Genomic DNA, 15,656 nt, shown 5'->3' with positions numbered 1-15,656 from the left:
GAGCTCGCTTTTATAATGAGTCTACTGTTGTGATAATGAACCCCACTCCTGTGATAGTGACGTTAATTCAGTCATTAAAACAGAGCCCTCATTAATCCATTAATCCATTCATGAGGACAGAGGGGTTAAGTTTCTAACACGTGAACTTGGGGGACATATTCAAACCATAGGAAGAGGAGAATGAGGAAATTTGAAACTGCATAAACTTCCTTGGTGAGAGTGTAGGCTCTGGTATCAGTCAGGCCTGAGTTCATATTAGTCAGGTGACTATTAGTCATGTGAATTTGGGAAGTTATGTGATTTTACTTATCTTCATGTTCCTATCTGTAAAATGGAGATAAAATAGTGCTTAACTCTTAGGATTGTGGTGAGAGTTAAATCCATGCATGTTAATGCCTAGAACATAATAAGCTCACCATAAACAGTAACTCTTATTGATAGGAATAGTTGAAGGAACTGGATGGGTTTTCCTAGATTTTGGAAGGGTAACATGGAAGAAGATGACTTTTTCTGTGTAGCTCCAGAGAATAGAAGTTTACAAGGATACAGCTCAATATAAAAAATTTATTCCTAAGAATATGAGTCAGTGGACAATAAATTGGGGTCCCTCAGAAAGTAATGATTGCCATTTTCCCCAACCCCTTGCCCAAAGTACCATGGGTACAACTGATACTGTTGAGAGCATTCATGTATCAGGTAAAGGTACTGAACTAGACATGTGAGATATTTTCCAAATTATGATCATTCCTTCAAAAGATATTTATTGAGCTCCTACACCTTGATGGAGACTATCTAAGTAGTGTGGATAGAGCAGTGAGCAAAACAAACACGGTCCTTGTCTTTATGCAAATTACCAGTGTATTTATGGCTCCAGTGGCCACCCTTTCCTTGAAATTCCTTTTGGTTCTCCTCTTACCTCTCTGACTGTGTCTGCTTTGCTTCTTCAATTGTTTTTCCCCATTCCTGTCATACTTGGCATCCTCCAATTTTCTTTCTGAGGTCTCTTTACTTTTCCTTGTATACTTCTTTGGCCATCGCTCCCAATCTATTTAGCCTTTATAAACTATTAGATTTGTTTTCATAAAAATGTTTCCATGCAAATGAACTCTCAGTGACTGTGTATTGACTTCTCTATTAAATAAAAAAGCCATTGACGCCCTTAGCTGGATGTTTCAACTCACTTCTCCAAACATATCTCCAGCTGGTCCTGTAACCTTTGGGCAAATTGGACAACCCCTGCTCCCCATTTTCCACTTTGACCCTTACCTTGCTTCCAATTTTTCAGGTTCTTTGTTTTTTCAGATCCCAGGAAAACCACATTTTCCCTGAAATCCTCTTCTTCATTTCAAGCTTGTTGCAAATGCTAACACGTATGTATGTATGTCCTTCACAGGTAGTCCCAGGTGGAAGTGAACTTGTCCCTCCTCTGAACTACCAGGGTGCTCAATATGGCACTCTGTTTTGTTCTTCCTACCCAATCAGTATATAAATTCCTTGAGATTTGTTGCTGCTATATTTTAATAGCACCTAGTATTGTGACTTGCATAATGTACATTCAATAAATATTTGCTCACAGATGAATGGGTTATACAATAGGATTATATAACTTAATTTAAAGAGAAAATTATATTTTATGTATGTCAAAATCCATAAAAAGTTTTGAAGGTAAAACTGTTTATTGAGCACCTACTGTCTGCTAGTTACTGTTCTAGGCATTGAGAATAATGGAAACTAATAAAACAGTCTACAAAATATACTGTATCAAACGAGGGTAAGTGCTATGAAGCAAGATAAGTGAGGATAAAAGGGATAGTGAAGGAAGTGCTACTTAATATGGGGGTAAGGGGAGTCTTCTCTGACAGGGTGGTATCTGAACAGAGATAAAACATATAAGGGCCCACTATACATCAGAGTTAATTTTTATGCTGTCAGTAAGTTATAACTGAAAAAAATTGATTTTTATTTTTAGTCTCACCCTTTTATATTACACATGAATAATTTAAAAATAAGGCCAGGCGTGGTGGCTCACACCTGTAATCCCAGTGCTTTGGGAGGCTAGAGCAGGAGGATCACTGGAGCCTGGGAATTTGAGGTTACAAGGACCTGTGATCACCTCACTGCACTCCAGCCTGGGTGACTGAGTCTATCTCTAAAAAAATAAATTAATTTAAAAAATTTAAAAAAAATCAAGGTCTCATTGATAATGTCTGTCGGTATTTGTTTCTCATAGAAAATTCAGTAAGATCAGTCTTGAATATCTCTTCTTCTAGTATAGTTGGAAGCATGTTCAACTTTTAATGTTTTAATAATATATGCTAATGTTATCTTCAAAAGAATCATCCATTTTTCTAACTATAAATTTCAGAGTTGATGAGGCCAAAATAAATTTAGACAGGACACTGGATAAAAGAATACCTCCATTACCAGAGGTCGATTATCCTCCAACTGTAAGTTTATGTTTTCCCTTTAAAATATTTATCGTTATAACATTTTAATTCTCAATTAAGTCAATCTCAATATAACTAATATTTTAAAAAATAATAGATACATTTTAAAGTATATTTTTACTTTAAAAAATTGAATGAATTTAAATCATTTCACCTTAACTTAATTATGTCTTGTTTGTTTGCTTTTGACAGATGACCAGTGAAATTAAAAAAAAAGGAGTGAGTTGAAATTTTATATTTCTTGTTTTGAAAATGTTCAAAGAAATTATTATAAAATTGTTCCTTCTAAGACTACCTGCTAAGTCCTGTTCTAGAAAAGAAAGAAATTTTAGAAACTGAGATTTCAATTTTCTCTGCCCAAGGGAACGAACATGTCTTGGTTGATAATATGGGTTTTAAAAATTCTACTTTTGTTGCTATTCATTATTTGAGGGTTAATTGTGTACATTTTTTGGGTCTTATTCCAGACAACTGAAAAATATATTCAAGTTATAAAGGAAATGCATCTCCCTTTTCTTTTAGGGCAATGATTGCTTATTCTAATATTAATTATCTATTTCCTATTACATAAAATTATATATTAAATTATCTATTTCCTAGTTGAGGCTAGGAATTGCTTCTTAATCAAAAACTATGGCACTGAGTACCAATAGTAAGTAAGTATTCGATAGATGATTGATGAATGAATAAATATAAACACTTATGTTCAGTAAAATATAATAGCTGTCATGATAGAAGTATGAAGAGACTACAGGCTGGGTGTGGTGGCTCATGCCTGTAATCCTAGCATTCTGGAAAGGCAAGGCGGGAGGATTGCTTGAACCTAGGAGTTTGAGGTTGCTGTGAGCTAGGCTGACACCACAGCACTGTAGCCCAGGCAACAGAGTGAGACTCTGTCTCAAAAAAAAAAAAGAGAGAGAGAGAGACTACAGTGAGGGTATAAAGTAAGAAGTTTTCAAGAAAGATTTTGAAAGTACATAGTTTGATTCAGAAAAGACAGCGTTTTGCGAAGGAAGATTGCATACTTTAATTCTAAGGGTCAAACATATTTTTATTTTGGGAGATGAAATGGTTAAAAAGAGGTGTAAGTTAAAGATACATAATTTAAATTTCCTGTCCTTATATGGTCATGTAATAATTTTATTCAAGCCTAGTTTTTTCAATATAATATTTCAGAGCTTGACCCTGACCTGCTTTATAGAACTACTGTAGTTTTGGGGGGATTGAAAAATATCTTCTTTGTCTGTAATTAATTCATTTATTCATGAATGCTTAATAGATATTTACTATTTACTTGGTCCTATGGTAGATGCTGAAGACTGATAAATAAGATGGGCACATAAACCCTTATGGAGCCTCTACTCTAATGGAGAAGATGTGTAATAATCGAGTAAACAAACAAAATATTGTTCATTTTTTATTTTATTTATTAAATAAAATTGTGACAAGTACTATGAAGGAAATACAGGGTAATATGATAGTGACTGGTAAGGAAGTGGGCCCATATTAGGCAGGTGGTCAGAGAAGACATCCCTGAGTTGGTGATGTTTGTGGAGGCCTGAATGGAAGAAAGGAGCCAGCCACAGAGAGACCTGGGGTTGAGAATTCCCCAACAGAGGGAACTGAAAGAATCAGGATCCTCAGCTTGACTAGAGCATACTGATTGAGTTTATGAGGGTATAAAGGGAACTGGAAGAGGAAGTTAGGAGCCAGATCATGAGGGCCTTGTTAGGCTATTGTAAGAAGTTTGGATTTTACCCAAAGTGACAATGAGAAGTCACTGGAGGATTCTAGCCATGGGAATATTATAACGATTTACTTTTAATGATAAAAAGTTACCTTGACAATGATGTTAAAAAACCCACTTAGATGCTTCAGAAAATGGATTGTGGCCAGGGCAAGAGTGAAAGGAAGGAAGAACCAGTTAGTTATAGAAGACAACATATAGGTAAGAGATAATTGTAGTTTAAACTAGAGTGATAGCAATAGAGCTAGAGAGAAATTGTTAAACTCGGGATATCTTTTGGATGTAGACCTGACAGGACTTGCTGACAGATTGGATGTGGAGGGTGAAGAAAAGAGGAACCAAGGATAACTCTTAGGATTTGGGCCCAATTTCACAGGGTAATTGGTGGTGCTGATTATTAAGATCATCTAGAGAGAAACGGAAGAGAAAGAGGCAGAGAGGACCAGGTTCATTACTAGACAGAGGTCAGGCCATTGATGTATGAGGGATTGGGGACCATCACAAGACTTCTAAGACTAAGCTGTATCTTAATGGAGGGACATAGAAAATGATCCTTTGGAAGAATTTTGAAGTGAGCAACTATTGATAATTTAAAAAAATTAAAAGTAGGAGACAAAAGAAAAATGTCCATCTCGTCTGCTCATTTAAACAATCTTTTTATTTTGGAATAATTTTAAACTTTCAGAAAAATTACAAGAGGAATACAAAGAATTCCCCTGTATACTTTATCAGTTCCCATAATATTAATATCTTTGCTTGATACAATGATTACTGTGGTTGTTGAATTTTAAGTCCAGGCTAAGAAACAAAAAAAGATCAAATGTTGTCTTTTTTTTTTTTTGAGACAGAGTCTGGCTCTGTTGCCTTGGCTAGAGTGCCGTGGCGTCAGCCTAGCTCACAGCAACCTCAAACTCCTGGGCTCAAGCAATCTTCTGCCTCAGCCTCCCAAGTAGTTGGGACTACAGGCATGTGCCACCATGCCTGGCTAATTTTTCCTATATATGCATTTTTAGTTGTCCAGCTAATTTCTTTCTATTTTTTTAGTAGAGATGGGGGTCTCATTCTTGCTCAGGCTGGTCTCGAACTCCTGACCTCGAGTGATCCTCCCGCTTCGGCCTCCCAGAGTGCTAGGATTACAGGCATGAGCCACCATGCCTGGCCCTCATTTGCTTTTTTTAAATTTTTTTTATGCCAAGTCTGTCAGAGACTAAGAGACTACTCAGTCTTATGGGCAAATTTATGAAATTATACTACCATTGTACTAGAATATAATCTCCAAGAGAATATAGGCTTTGTCTGTTTTGTTCACTACTATATACTCAGCATTTATTTATTTATTTTAGAGACAGGGTTTCACTCTGTGGCCCAGGCTGGGCTGCCATGGCCTAGTCATAGCTCGCTGTAATTTTGAATTCCTGGGCTCAAGCGATCCTCTTGCCTCAGCCTTTCAAGTAGCTGGGACTATCACTCGTGGCTAATTTTAAAATTATTTTTGTAGAGACACAGGTCTCACTATATTTCCCAGGCTGGTCTTGAACTCTTGGCCTCAAGTGATTCTCCCACTTCAGCTTCCCAAAGTGTTGGGTTTATAGGCATGAGCCACCTCGCCCACCCTACCCAGCATTCAGAACAATGAATATTTGTTGAATTAGTGAATTTATTTTGAATGAAGAAATAATAAGTTAGACAAAGAACCTTTGTTTTGCCTTGGGAAAATGAAGAATATGTTAATATTTATACTAAGAACATTAATTTGGCAAGAACTCATTATAAATAAAGAAAAGGATAAAATGTTTTTTTGTAAGGCATACTTTTGGACACAATGTTTTTATTCTGAAAACACGTCATTTTTCAGATTTTTTTTTTTCTTTTGAGACAGAGTCTCGCCCTGTTGCCCCAGGTAGAATGCAGTGGCATCAGCCTAGCTCGCAGCAACCTCATAGTCCTGGGCTCAAGCGATCCTCCTATCTCAGCCGCCCGAGTAGCTGGGACTACAGGCACACATTGTAACGCCTGGCTAATTTTTCTATTTTTAGTAGAGATGAAGTCTTGCTCTTGCTCAGCCTGGTCTCGAACTCCTGAGCTCAAGAGATCCTCCTGCCTTGGCCTCCCAGAGTGCTAGGATTATAGGCATGAGCTGATACACCTGGCTGCAGGATATTTTTATTCTGAAAAGAATGTTGTCTTAGGAAGAGAACGCTCAGGAATTATACTGAAATGCCACAATCATGCAAAACTTTTAATTTTTTCTTATTATGTTCTCAGTTCAACTATATTTATATGAAGCAATGTGTAGAAAGTAGTCCTATAGTACCTATTCAGCAGGAATGGCTGGATCACATGTTAAGGCTGATACCTGAGTCTTTAAAAGAAGGGAAGAAAAGAGAAGAACTCCTTGAAAGCCTCATAAATGAGGTGTCAAATGACTTTGAAAACAGCATGAAGAGATATTTGGGTAAGTAGCATTTAATACATGCCAAGCTTGTTTTACCTTTGCTCCCTCTCCTCAATTGAATCAAAAGTAAAAATAAGCAAAATGAATAGAGAACATTCTTTATTTAAACTATGTATTTATTAGATATGATTTTTATTTAAAGTTTTTATTTTAAGCCTATAATCTAGTCAAAGTCTTTGTAACTTAAGGGCACTTCTTGGGTTTTTTTTGGTGTTTATTAGCTAATAAATTTTTGGGGTTTTTTTTGTTTTTTTTTTTGGGTGACTGGGTCTCACTCTGTTGTCCAGGCTAGAGTGCAGAGTGCGGTGGTGTTATCATAGCTTACTGCAGCCTCAAACTCCCGGTCTAAAGTCATCCTCCTACCTCTTGAGTTCAAGACCAGCCTGGGCAACATAGGGAGACCTTCGTCTCTACAAAAAATAAAAAAATATATTAGCCAGGAGTGGTGACATGCCCCTGTAGTCTCAGCTACTCCAGAAGCTGAGGCAGGAGGATCCTTGAGCCCAGGAGTTTGAGATTGCTGTGAGCTATGGTCTTACCACTATACTCCAGCCTTGGCAACAGAGTGGGTCCCTGTCTCTGAAAAAAAAAGTTAGAAACTTTGATATGAATAGGTCTTACAAAGATTTTCAAGAAGTATTAACACATACATGTATTTTAGTGCAGAGTGTTCTTGTGAAACCGACAGTTAAATGGCTTGAAGATGAAGGAGGACCTTTACCTGAATCCCCTGTGTGAGTAAATTATTTTAAAAACAGTACTTCATATAGTTTTTGATACAGATTAAAAATAAACTGATCTTACATTCAAGTCTACAATTGTGAAGCTCAAAGGTATTCTGAACACATTTAAAAAATAGTACTATTGTTTTTTCCCCAAAGGTATCCTCACCATGCTTGTCTAAGTTCTGTATATGTAACTAGGGGGACTGTTAGGAATGTATAGCTCAACTTGGGCTTAAGTAAGCTTTGGCGTGTGCCAGACAGAGTTCTCCATTCTTCTCCCCAGTCCTAAAGACTGTGTTCTTTCATCTCTACCTGGGATAACTGAGCCAGAGCACACTGGAATTTAGCAGGGCACTCAGGCCTGACCCATCAGTCTGCCTTAGGCACAAATTCTTTGTTCTCTCTGAAGATAATGCACTTTGGAAATCTTAATATGTTTGTATTAAATGTATATATCCCAAGGCTCCTGTTGCTGACCAGTTAGTTCTCTCTTCTCAATCTCCAGTTTTCTCACTTTAATACTAATTCCATGTATAAACATTACTTCCTAAAAATTGAGGGTGTCTTGTTTTAATCATGTTTGATATGGTGTTTTGCTTTTCCAGAGGCCTAGATTATTCTAATCCCTGGCATTCTAGCTACGTGCAGGCAAGAAATCAAATATTATCTAATTTGCACATTGTTCATCCAACTATGAAAATGTTACTGGACCTTGGTTATACAACATTTGCTGATACAGTTTTGCTGAACTTAACAGGAATTAGGTAAAAATCCTGTGTTTATTAACATTTAAAATTTGAATGTCTCCTTACTTGAGTCTATATTTTTTGACTGTGTAATTTTTTTAAACTGATTCATAAATCTTCAGAACTTTTCTTTAGGTTTTAGAATTTAAAAAATTTATCTTGTTTCAACAATTGTGTATCAAGACAAATATGTATCATTTGCTTCAAATCATTTTTCTTTTTTTCATAAATAGAGCTAAAGGCCCAATGGATTGTGAATCACTGAGAACTGATCTATCAATACAAGCTAGAAAGGCAGAAGAGAAGTTAATGAATACATGGTATCCAAAGGTTATAAGTATCTTTACCAAGAAGGAGGCACTAGAAGGCATTAAACCTGAAAAATCGGATGCATTTTATAACTGTGTTTCCACACTTATGTCAAATCAGGTAATACGTGTTACATATACTAAATGATAATGTTATCAGAATTAGTTCAGCATTTTATTTTTTTGTCTTTTTTTAGAAGTCTTCCTAGAACAGATAGTTCAGTATTTTAAATAAGATTTTATTTAAACATAGTGCTAAGTAGTATTTTGAAATAAATTAAGAAAAATATTTCTACTATAATTTTATTTAAATAAGTTTAGCAGAAAAATACTGATTTTTCTGAAGCAATCTAAAATAGGAAGAATGTCTCCAAGTATATGTCAGTATTATGACTGATTACTTGGCTCATGCCAAGCTTATAAGCTAATTGTAGTTTTTTGGAGTTATGTTAACAAAAGAACTATCCTAGTAACATATTTTTAAACTTATTAAATTCCAAGTTGATTAATTCTCATATTGTTTTTTGTAAAATCTTGGTTTAAGATGTTATTTATCAGAGGCCAGGCCTGGTGGCTCACGCCTGTAATCCTAGCACTTTAGGAGGCCGAGGTAGGAGGATTGCTTGAGCTCAGGAGTTTGAGACAAGCCTGAGCAAAAGTGAGACCCTGTCTCTAAAAAAAAAAAAAAAAAAGTTATTAATCATCTTTAAATGACAAATAGAGAATATTAATTTTATGCAATTATATTTATGGTCTCCTCAAATTTTTATAATTGTACACATACAAATCTAAAAAAATAATTTTGAATAAAAACTTTCCTTTTTGGTGAAGATCTCTAATGATTCCATGAATTTTGCTTTGCATGTTTAAAAGGATAACATATATATTTAATATCTAGTATGTAAAATTATAACTCATATAATACATGGTTTCCTTTCTACTTTTAACCCTTAAGAGAACTATGATTATTTGATAAAAGTAAAGAGATGAGGAAGGAACATCTTGAAGATCATTTAGATTCTCATTTGTGGGCTGGGCTAAATATCCAACAATTGATTCTACATAAGAAAGCATTATTCATACGTTAGAAACTCACTGTGCATATTTCGAAGTTCCAGTGGCTTCACCTTCACCTAGTGGTGTATGTGCTAGAAATCTGGCTCTTCAGGAAAAAAAAAAAAACACCCTGATTTGTAGTGTTTGCCAATTTCTGTGGTGTAAATATTTCCACCAAATGGATTTTAAGCTTCTAAGGGTTTAACAACTGGTTCACGAAATTCTTGAACATTTAACAATTGGCTCTTCAGACAATAAGACCTAGCTGTAGCACACCACTACATGTTACCCCATTACAAACTTAGCTTTAGCTGTCAGACCTACCCTACCTCTGGTCTTCACCATATTATTTAGTCTTTCGGAATGTTTTCTGTACCAGGGACAGAATTGCTAAAGAATGGGAAAAATTCTGAGTTGCCATTTTAAAATTGTTGATATTCTATTAAAAAATTAAGGGTTGCCTGTATCGTTCTATTTATTGTGTTAGACTACATTTATTAAGAATATATTGTACTGGCCGGGCGCGGTGGCTCACGCCTGTAATCCTAGCACTCTGGGAGGCCGAGGTGGGCGGATCGTTTGAGCTCAGGAGTTCGAGACCAGCCTGAGCAAGAGCGAGACCCCATCTCTACTAAAAATAGAAAGAAATTATATGGACAGCTAAAAATATATATAGAAAAAATTAGCCGGGCATGGTGGTGCATGCCTGTAGTCCCAGCTACTCGGGAGGCTGAGGCAGGAGGATCCCTTGAGCTCAGGAGTTTGAGGTTGCTGTGAGCTAGGCTGATGCCACGGCACTCACTCTAGCCTGGGCAACAGAGTGAGACTCTGTCTCAAAAAAAAAAAAAAAAAAAAAAAAAAAAGAATATATTGTACTGCAAGAAATAATGTATACATTATGAGGACATACTGTATCTAACAAGATATACTGTTAGACTCTTTTATTCTGTAAAATTAAATTGTTATTAATGATAAAAAAGAATATGTTGTACTGAATGAAGATAATTTTCAGGATTAAATGGATTGATAGAATGACTTACTTAGTTATAATCAGCTATAGACAATTATAATCAGTTCACTGATTTTAGTTAAGGGTTGAATTTATACTTTTTAAAGTAATAGTAATGTATGATATCATGCAGCTAAAGGATCTTTTGAAGAGAACTGTAGAAGGATTTGTAAAACTCTTTGACCCACAAGATCAACAAGGGCTGCCAATATTTAAGATGGAATTGACATTTGATGATGACAAAATGGAATTTTATCCTACTATTCTAGATTTGGAAGATGTTGTTCTGAGTATAGTAGAGCGAATAGGTGAAACTCTGCAGGTATTACACCGTTCTTACCCATTGGGTTTCTTTATATGGCTCTTTTTCAGACTTAAATTATTTGAGTTTTGAGTCAAATCTTTATAAAGTGTATATGTACATAAAATGTTACACCTCTTTGTTTTATTTTCCTCCCTCAAGTTACTTTAAATTAGAAGATGTTTTCTCTTTGAAAAATCTCCTAGCCAGAGATGACATTTTCCTTCTTAGAACCTTTCTTGTAGTAATGGATTGATATTTTTGTGTATGTTTACTCTCGTCTACTGATGCAATTCATATTTGTTCTTTCTAGAGCTTTCTAGTAAAATCACTTTGACATTACTCAATAAATATTTGTTGAATGATAGAAAACTAATCCAACTTAAATTTTACATTAGACTACAAACTATGCAATCTTGAATCATTATTTTGCATCAGATTATTTTTTCTTGGACAGTTGAAGTCTGAAAAGAATGTTTTAAAACATTATAGTTATAAGATCTTCATTTAGATTAATTGCACAGTTAGATATTTATTGCATATATTATTATTTTTATTTGTGTTAGAATGTCCAAACAATACCTTCTTGGCTATCAGGAACTTCAACACCTGTAAATCTTGACACAGAACTTCCTGAACACGTGTTACAATGGGCTCTCAGTACACTGAAAGCGGTGGTACGTCAGAACTTAGAAGGTGCAAGAAAACATTATGAGACCTACGGTATGTATGACATATATAATATTATACCTTTTTTCCATCATTTTGTTTTTATGAGAATTTGGTCGGATATTTTGTTGTCTAGGGCTTTCATGAAAGAGCAAAGAGATCCAGATGTTAGTATAGGCATGGCTTTGGGCAGAGTCAAGGATCGAACCCAAGAAATTTTGTTGTCTAGTCCAAAGGGTGAATGTTAACTGGAGCAGGATAATAAAGTTAAAAGGTAGAAAGATGTTGGAATAAGAATAGGAGATGTTGGAATAAAGTCAAAAGTTAAAAAGAAAAGATTTAGAATAAATCAAGGGTTAAAGGAAGGTAATTTCTGGGAATAGTTTTGCAGAGCCTGCAGCTCAGTTTTATTGGTCTATAGTCTACTCAAGTGTTGGTCAGGTCAGGATGGATAGTTGTTATTTGACACTCTATTAAGCAACATCTATTAAGTGGTGTATCTGTACCTCTGAGTTATTTTAGGAGCCTCAAATATCCTATTACCTTTATTTTAAAATATCTATTTATCTTGGTTTGCTAAATGTTTTATTTTATTCTACCTATTTCCTTAAAATATAGTAAACTATGTATGTGAACACTCTATTAATAATAGTATTTAATTGAGTTACTCCATTCCATGATCATATGAAAAAAGCACTATCTTTTTAAAAGGTTGTTATTGATATTTTAATTAGATTATTATTTTTCAGTTGAAAAATATAATTGGCTCCTTGACGGGACTGCAGTTAAGACGATAGAGACTTTTCAAGCAGAAGATCATACTTTTGATGAATATACAGAGGTAAGTGGTAATTCTGTTTTTTATTAATGCCTTTTGCATTTTTAAATAAAATTAGGATTTTTTATTCTATAAAATAAATGCTTAAATCGAGTAGAATTTCTTATTCAAAACTTCATTTTAGTAAAACTCATTGGCTCACTTCATAATTTCTGCAGTCATTTATTTACTCATTCATTGATTCAATGAAAATTTCCTCATCACATTCAGATACCTAGCAAGATGTTGATGATGTGACAATAAATGATATATAAACGCTGTCCTTAGGAGTTTCATATTTGGCCTGGAAACCTAACAGAGAAATAACTATAATATATTGGGATACATACTGGAATGGAGATATAGATAAAATGTGGGAACACAGAAAGAGAATGATTGCTTTTACTTTGGGAAATTGGTGAAGGGTTCATGCAAAGCATGAAAAGTGAGCCAGGCTTTGAGGTAGGTATTTATAGGTGGAGAAGGGAGGGAATATAGCATGAACAAAGACCAAAAATGTTCTAAGATGTTCAGAGAACATCAAATAAACCAAAATAGCTAAAGAATAGGTAACAGAAATATAGTAAATGGCAGATTTAGAATATGATGAAGTTGGAAGTATATGTTGGAGCCACACGGGAAAGTCCTTTGGTATCTTTGGTCAAGAGTTTATACTTCGTTTTGAAGGTTTTTAGCCGTGGTAGTAATATATTTGGATCTCAGTTTTAGAAAGATAATTCTGGTAGCAGTGGGGAAAAGCAATTGAATGAGAAAATCTATCTCCTCAAGGGACCTTATTCTATTCATTAAGACTAGGCTTATTATTTCTTCATCTTCTCCCTTTATGTTGACTGTTTAGATTTTATTTTTAATGTGCAATTTATAAATTTTAATTTTTCTAATTTTTTGTTATGAAAATTTTAAACATACAGAGAAGTTGAAGGAATTTTACAAAGCACACCACTTAGATTCTAGCATTTTACTATATTTGCTTAATCACATATTTATCAATTCATTTCTTTTTTCATCTTTTATTAATTTAAAGAACAATTAAATTTAAAAATCAACTTTATTGAATTTTAGTTTACCTACAATAAAATTCACCCATTTTAATTGTACAGTTATATTAGTTTTGACAAACTTACACAACCATGTAACCATCATCCGAATCAAGAAATAGAACATTTTTACCACCTCTAGAAGTTTCCTTGTACACTGTCCTGGTCAATTCTCTCTAACCCTGACCTCAGTCAACTGCTGACATGCTTTCTGTTACTATAGATTAGATTTTTCTTTTCTAAGGTTTCATATAAATAGAATCATATATGTGTACTCTTTTGCATCTGATTTCTTTTATTAGCATAACTTTTTTTGAGATTTATCTATGTTGTGTGTATCAGTGGTTCAATCCTTTTATTGCAGAGTAGTATTTCACTGTATAGATACATGATTTGTTTATCCATTCACCATTTGATGGACCTTTGGGTTGTTTCCAGTTTTTGGCTATTATGAGTAAAGTTACTAAATTTTCTTTTCTTTTTTTTTTTTTTTGAGACAGAGTCTCACTCTGTTGCCCAGGCTAGAGTGAGTGCCGTGGCGTCAGCCTAGCTCACAGCATACACTTGTATGAACTTGTATATTAGTTCTAAAAGTTTTTTAGTGCATATCATAGGATTTTCTGTGTACAAGATAATTTCATCTGTGAATATAGTTTAATTCCCCCTTTCCAATTTGGATGCCTTTTATTTCTTTTTCTTGCCTTCTTTACTTGCCCTGGCTAGAGGGTAAAGTGGTGAAAGCAGACATACCTATCATGTTTGATCTTAGGAGGAAAGCATCCAGTTTTTCACCATTAAGTATGATGTTAGCTGTGAGTTTTTCATAGATGCTCTTTTTAAGGTTGAGAAAGTTCCCTTCTGTTCTTTGTTTGTTGAATGTTTTTATCATGAAAAGGTGTTGGATTTTGTCAAATGCTTTTTATGCATCTATTGAGATGATTGTGTGGTTTTTGCGTTTTATTCTTTTGAGATGGATGTACTACATTAATTCATTTTTGGATGTTTAACCAACTGTGCCTTCCTGAGATAATTCCACTTTGTCATGGTGTATAATTATTTTTGTATGTTGCTAGATTTTGTTTGCTGGTATTCTGCTGAGGCTTTTTGCATATGGACTATAGTTTTCTGTTCTTGTGATATAACTGTTTCTGTTTTGGCAGAATTATTCTCACTTTATTTCTGGAGAAGTTTGATCAGATGCAATAACACTGATTCCAGGCAAGGACAGGGGGCCTGGGTACCCCTGAAGCAACCAGTATCCTGTGACCCAAGGTGTCCCCCAGACCTGGGTTACCCTTCAGTTATAGTCATTATTATTATTTTTTAGCTCCAACCTTCTAGCATTCAATCAGTTACAGTTAAATATAGAGAGAAAGATCTCTCCCGGGAGACTTTAGGGAAGGGTCTTTTTCCTGTACCTGTCCTCTCCACAAATAGGAATCTGAACACAGGCCATTTACAGTATTAACATCCACCAAACCAACAAATACTACAGCCAGCTCTTCCCTGAGGAAGGAGGCCAAAGAGGTTGTGAATATATGTGTGTGTATGGGGTAGAGGGAGTTTGTCTGTTTTTTATTTCAGGGAAACACTGGCCTCAAAATTTGACTTTGGAATTGCTCCCTCGTCTTCCATTTATTTTTGAGGAGTAATTGGTATTAATTCTTTAAATGTTTGATAGAATTAATTGGTGAAGATATCTTGGTTTTGATTTTGTGGGTAGTTTTTTTGATTATTAATTTAATTTATTCACTTGTTACAGGTCTATTCAGATAATTTATTTCTTATTGAGTCAATTTCAGTAGACTATGTCTTTGTAGGAATTTGAATATTTCATCTAGTTATCTAATGTATTGGCATATTATTGTTCACAGTATTCCTTTATAATCCTTTATATTTCTGTGAGGATGCTGGTAATGTCCCCTCTTTTATTTTTAATTCTAGTAATTTGTGTCATTTCCTTTTTTCTTGGTCAATGCAGTTAAAAGTTTGTTGATCTTTAAAAGAAACAGCTTTAGGTTTCATTGATTTTTCTCTATTACTTTGAAATATTCTGTTTAATTTCCACTCTAATTGTTATTATTTCCTTCATTCTGCTTGCTTTAGTTTTAGTATACTCTTCTTCTTTCCAGTGTCTTCAGGTGGAAATTCAGGTTATTGATTTAAGAACTTTTATTTATTTATTTATTTATTTAGAGACAGAGTCTCACTCCATTGCCCGGGTTAGAGTGCTATGGTGTCAGTCTAGCTCACATCAACCTCAAAATCCTGGGATCAAGTGATCCTCCTGTCTCAACTTCCCAAGTAGCTGGGACTAC

General features: G+C 34.7%; 1 protein-coding gene across 1 annotated transcript in view; it reads left to right on the top strand.

The window, feature by feature from the left end:
* The window catches only part of DNAH12 (dynein axonemal heavy chain 12), a 162,454-nt gene that overhangs the window by 4,786 nt on the left and 142,012 nt on the right, over positions 1 to 15,656 (top strand). The window contains exons 2-10 of the mRNA XM_069473730.1: positions 2,366 to 2,447; positions 2,640 to 2,666; positions 6,460 to 6,649; positions 7,311 to 7,383; positions 7,980 to 8,138; positions 8,354 to 8,549; positions 10,627 to 10,815; positions 11,361 to 11,517; positions 12,213 to 12,304. Coding sequence (XP_069329831.1) covers positions 2,366 to 2,447; positions 2,640 to 2,666; positions 6,460 to 6,649; positions 7,311 to 7,383; positions 7,980 to 8,138; positions 8,354 to 8,549; positions 10,627 to 10,815; positions 11,361 to 11,517; positions 12,213 to 12,304 — 1,165 coding nt within the window. The remainder of the gene's footprint in view (positions 1 to 2,365; positions 2,448 to 2,639; positions 2,667 to 6,459; positions 6,650 to 7,310; positions 7,384 to 7,979; positions 8,139 to 8,353; positions 8,550 to 10,626; positions 10,816 to 11,360; positions 11,518 to 12,212; positions 12,305 to 15,656) is intronic.

Source organism: Eulemur rufifrons, chromosome 7 (assembly GCF_041146395.1).
Source record: "Eulemur rufifrons isolate Redbay chromosome 7, OSU_ERuf_1, whole genome shotgun sequence".
Lineage (NCBI taxonomy): Eukaryota > Metazoa > Chordata > Mammalia > Primates > Lemuridae > Eulemur > Eulemur rufifrons.
The sequence above is the reverse complement of the archived record's forward strand: the minus strand, read 5'-3'. Positions and strand labels throughout refer to the sequence as shown.